Genomic DNA, 535 nt, shown 5'->3' on the forward strand with positions numbered 1-535 from the left:
TCGGGGGGGGGTGCGGGGGGGGGGAGACGAAGTGACGTGTGGGGGGCAGAGGCGTGATTGGGAAAAGGAGGATGTGGGGTGGGGAGGTTATAAAGAGGCCGAGCGCGGCAAGCTCCGTGCCCTTCGGATACCGCCCCGCTTTCGCTCCCGCGTTGCCCGCCCGCGAGGATACGGCCAGCTGGAAGCCCGTCGGGGGCGCCGCGGGGCTCGCCGGACTCTGGGTTTTGCGGGCGAGGTTCTCCGGGCGGAGGGGGGCATTGCGGAGCGGCCGGCTCTCCGCTCCCGGTGGCGTTCTGCGCGCGGTGGAAGGACGGCATGTTTGGCTGTGGGCTCCCGGGAGCCGTGCTGGGCGGGCTGCTGGGATCCTGCCTCCTCCTAGCAGGTAAGTTTCTCGGAGGCATCGCCGCACTCGCGCTTCCCTCCGTGGCCAGGGGAAGATCGCGGAGACGGCTGCCTGCGGCGCGGAGCAACACGAGGGGGACGCGGCCAGGTGTGGAGCCAAAGGCGAAGCCAAGTGTTGCCGTTGCCCGGCGGT

At 70.8% G+C, this 535-nt stretch overlaps 1 protein-coding gene across 1 annotated transcript in view; it reads left to right on the forward strand.

Moving 5' to 3' along the window:
- Positions 1-134: 134 nt before the first annotated feature.
- FLT1 (fms related tyrosine kinase 1) overlaps positions 135-535 on the forward strand; it is a 177,909-nt gene continuing 177,508 nt past the window's right edge. The window contains exon 1 of the mRNA XM_015405408.1: positions 135-382. Within this exon, the coding sequence (XP_015260894.1) occupies positions 316-382 (67 nt within the window). The 5' untranslated portion in view covers positions 135-315. The remainder of the gene's footprint in view (positions 383-535) is intronic.

This window comes from Gekko japonicus, unplaced genomic scaffold (genome assembly GCF_001447785.1).
Source record: "Gekko japonicus isolate JY-2015 unplaced genomic scaffold, Gekko_japonicus_V1.1 scaffold1477, whole genome shotgun sequence".
NCBI lineage: Eukaryota > Metazoa > Chordata > Lepidosauria > Squamata > Gekkonidae > Gekko > Gekko japonicus.